At 42.0% G+C, this 2,359-nt stretch overlaps 1 protein-coding gene across 1 annotated transcript; it reads left to right on the forward strand.

The window, feature by feature from the left end:
• Positions 1–359: 359 nt before the first annotated feature.
• Positions 360–1,991, forward strand: LOC136837661 (uncharacterized). Its single transcript, XM_067102535.1, has 2 exons — positions 360–371; positions 1,008–1,991. The coding sequence occupies exons 1-2, from the start codon at positions 360–362 to the stop codon at positions 1,989–1,991; spliced, it is 996 nt and encodes a 331-aa protein (XP_066958636.1).
• Positions 1,992–2,359: the final 368 nt, after the last annotated feature.

Genomic DNA, 2,359 nt, shown 5'->3' on the forward strand with positions numbered 1-2,359 from the left:
ACTACAATGGAGAATATCTCAAGTGGAAAAATTTTCACTCATTGACATCTGTGAGTAATGTACAAAAATATAATAATAAATTTGATACCAGTTATCATCATTAATAAATGAAGACCTTCAATAGCAACAAAAAACGGGACCTGCAGTGAGCCAATCGGAAGCTTTCATTGCTCATAATTTCAAATAAATGATATTTATGAATCATAATACTTTAGGTTTCCGTAATACAATTATTGTCTCCAATGACAAATGCACTAACCACGGACACTTTCCCAGAGTTTCCTATAAAACGCTTGAAGCACAAGCAGTTCAGTACACTCTATCTCCCAAGTGGCTTCTGGAAACACAAACGAGCTACAATGAAGTTTCTGGTTTGTACATCTCTTAGAACCTAAATAGATTTCTCACTCAAAAACTTACCTCTCTACTGATTCAGTGAAAAAAAGGGAAACATCGAATCACAATTTTCTGTTAGTCTTGCTAGGTTTCGAAAATTAGCATATACAACATTTTGATGTTTACCGTTCATAAGCTGTGAATAAACATTTAATTACATAAATTAGGATGAATGTGCAAAAAACCAATTAAAATAAAAAAAATTCAAGTTCTCTCTCTCTCTCTCTCTCTCTCTCTCTCTCTCTCTCTCTCTCTCTCTCTCTCTCTCTCTCTCTCCACAATTTGGATTAGCATTGCTGTTTCAGTCATGTTGATTATAGATTAAATAAATTATGAATTTTTTTGTGATATATTGCACACTACACTGGATAGTTGGTGGTAACCAGACAGTAAGTAAACAAATTACTATAGCATTTAATCATTACACACATATATCAATTACCATAGTATTAATACTGAAAATCATCCTATTTTTGTTTTGTTTACTATTTTCAAAAATAAAAACTAAAAACATGATTGAAACACGAATCTTTTCATTGATATAGCAACTACAGACAACAACTTTCTTGTATTCGCTATAAAATACCAAAAATATTTAATTAAATTTCCAGGTAACTGTACTTTTGGCTGCCTCCGCTTGCGCTGCTCATATTGAGAAGCGAGATGCTGAGCCAGACAATGGGTATTATCGTCCTTCCCATGGCTATGGCTATGGTCATCCATATGGGGTGCATCCCCATTACAAGAGGTCTGCTGAACCAGAACCAGAGCCTGAGGCTTCCTACCCCTCTGGACACTATCCCGTCTACCCTCATCATGGCCACTACCATGGAAAGAGATCTGCTGATCCAGAACCAGAGCCTGAGCCTTCCTACCCCTCTAGATACTACCCCGTCTATCCTCCTCATGGCCACTACCATGGAAAGAGATCTGCTGACCCAGAACCAGAGCCTGAGCCTTCCTACCCCTCTAGACACTACCCCGTCTATCCTCCTCATGGCCACTACCATGGAAAGAGATCTGCTGATCCAGAACCAGAGCCTGAGGCTTCCTACCCCTCTAGACACTACCCCGTCTATCCTCCTCGTGGCCACTACCATGGAAAGAGATCTGCTGATCCAGAACCAGAGCCTGAGGCTTCCTACCCCTCTAGACACTACCCCGTCTATCCTCCTCATGGTCACTACCATGGAAAGAGATCTGCTGATCCAGAACCAGAACCTGAGCCTTCCTACCCCTCTAGACACTACCCCGTCTATCCTCCTCATGGCCACTACCATGGAAAGAGATCTGCTGATCCAGAACCAGAGCCTGAGCCTTCCTACCCCTCTAGACATTATCCCGTCTATCCTCCTCATGGCCACTACCATGGAAAGAGATCTGCTGATCCAGAACCAGAGCCAGAGGCCTCCCCCCCTCTAGACACTACCCCGTCTCCTCCTCCTCATGGCCACTACCATGGAAAGAGATCTGCTGATCCAGAACCAGAGCCTGAGCCTTCCTACCCCTCTAGACACTACCCCGTCTATCCTCCTCATGGCCACTACCATGGAAAGAGATCTGCTGATCCAGAACCAGAGGCTGAGGCTTCCTAAAACCTCTGGACACTACCCCGTCTACCCTCCTCATGGCCACCACTACAAAAAAGATCTGTGATCCAGAACCAGGTCCTTAAAACCTCTGGACCCGTCTACCCTCCTCATGCTGTTCCTTCTGATGGCTATGGCTTCTGATGGCTATGGCTATCCTCATCCAGTCTACCACTATCCTCCCCATTACTATGGTAAAGAGGCAATGATTTCCTTCTGACTCAGATTCTTGAATGTTTTCTGTGCACACATGATCTGAATTAAAACTGCAAAATATATTTGGTTGCTATTCTTATCCCTATTATAATCTAAAGAAATATTAATCTATGAATATTAAGAAACATTTGAGTAAATTACGTTTTTCTTGGAAAACA

This window comes from Macrobrachium rosenbergii, chromosome 59 (assembly GCF_040412425.1).
Source record: "Macrobrachium rosenbergii isolate ZJJX-2024 chromosome 59, ASM4041242v1, whole genome shotgun sequence".
Classification (NCBI taxonomy): domain Eukaryota; kingdom Metazoa; phylum Arthropoda; class Malacostraca; order Decapoda; family Palaemonidae; genus Macrobrachium; species Macrobrachium rosenbergii.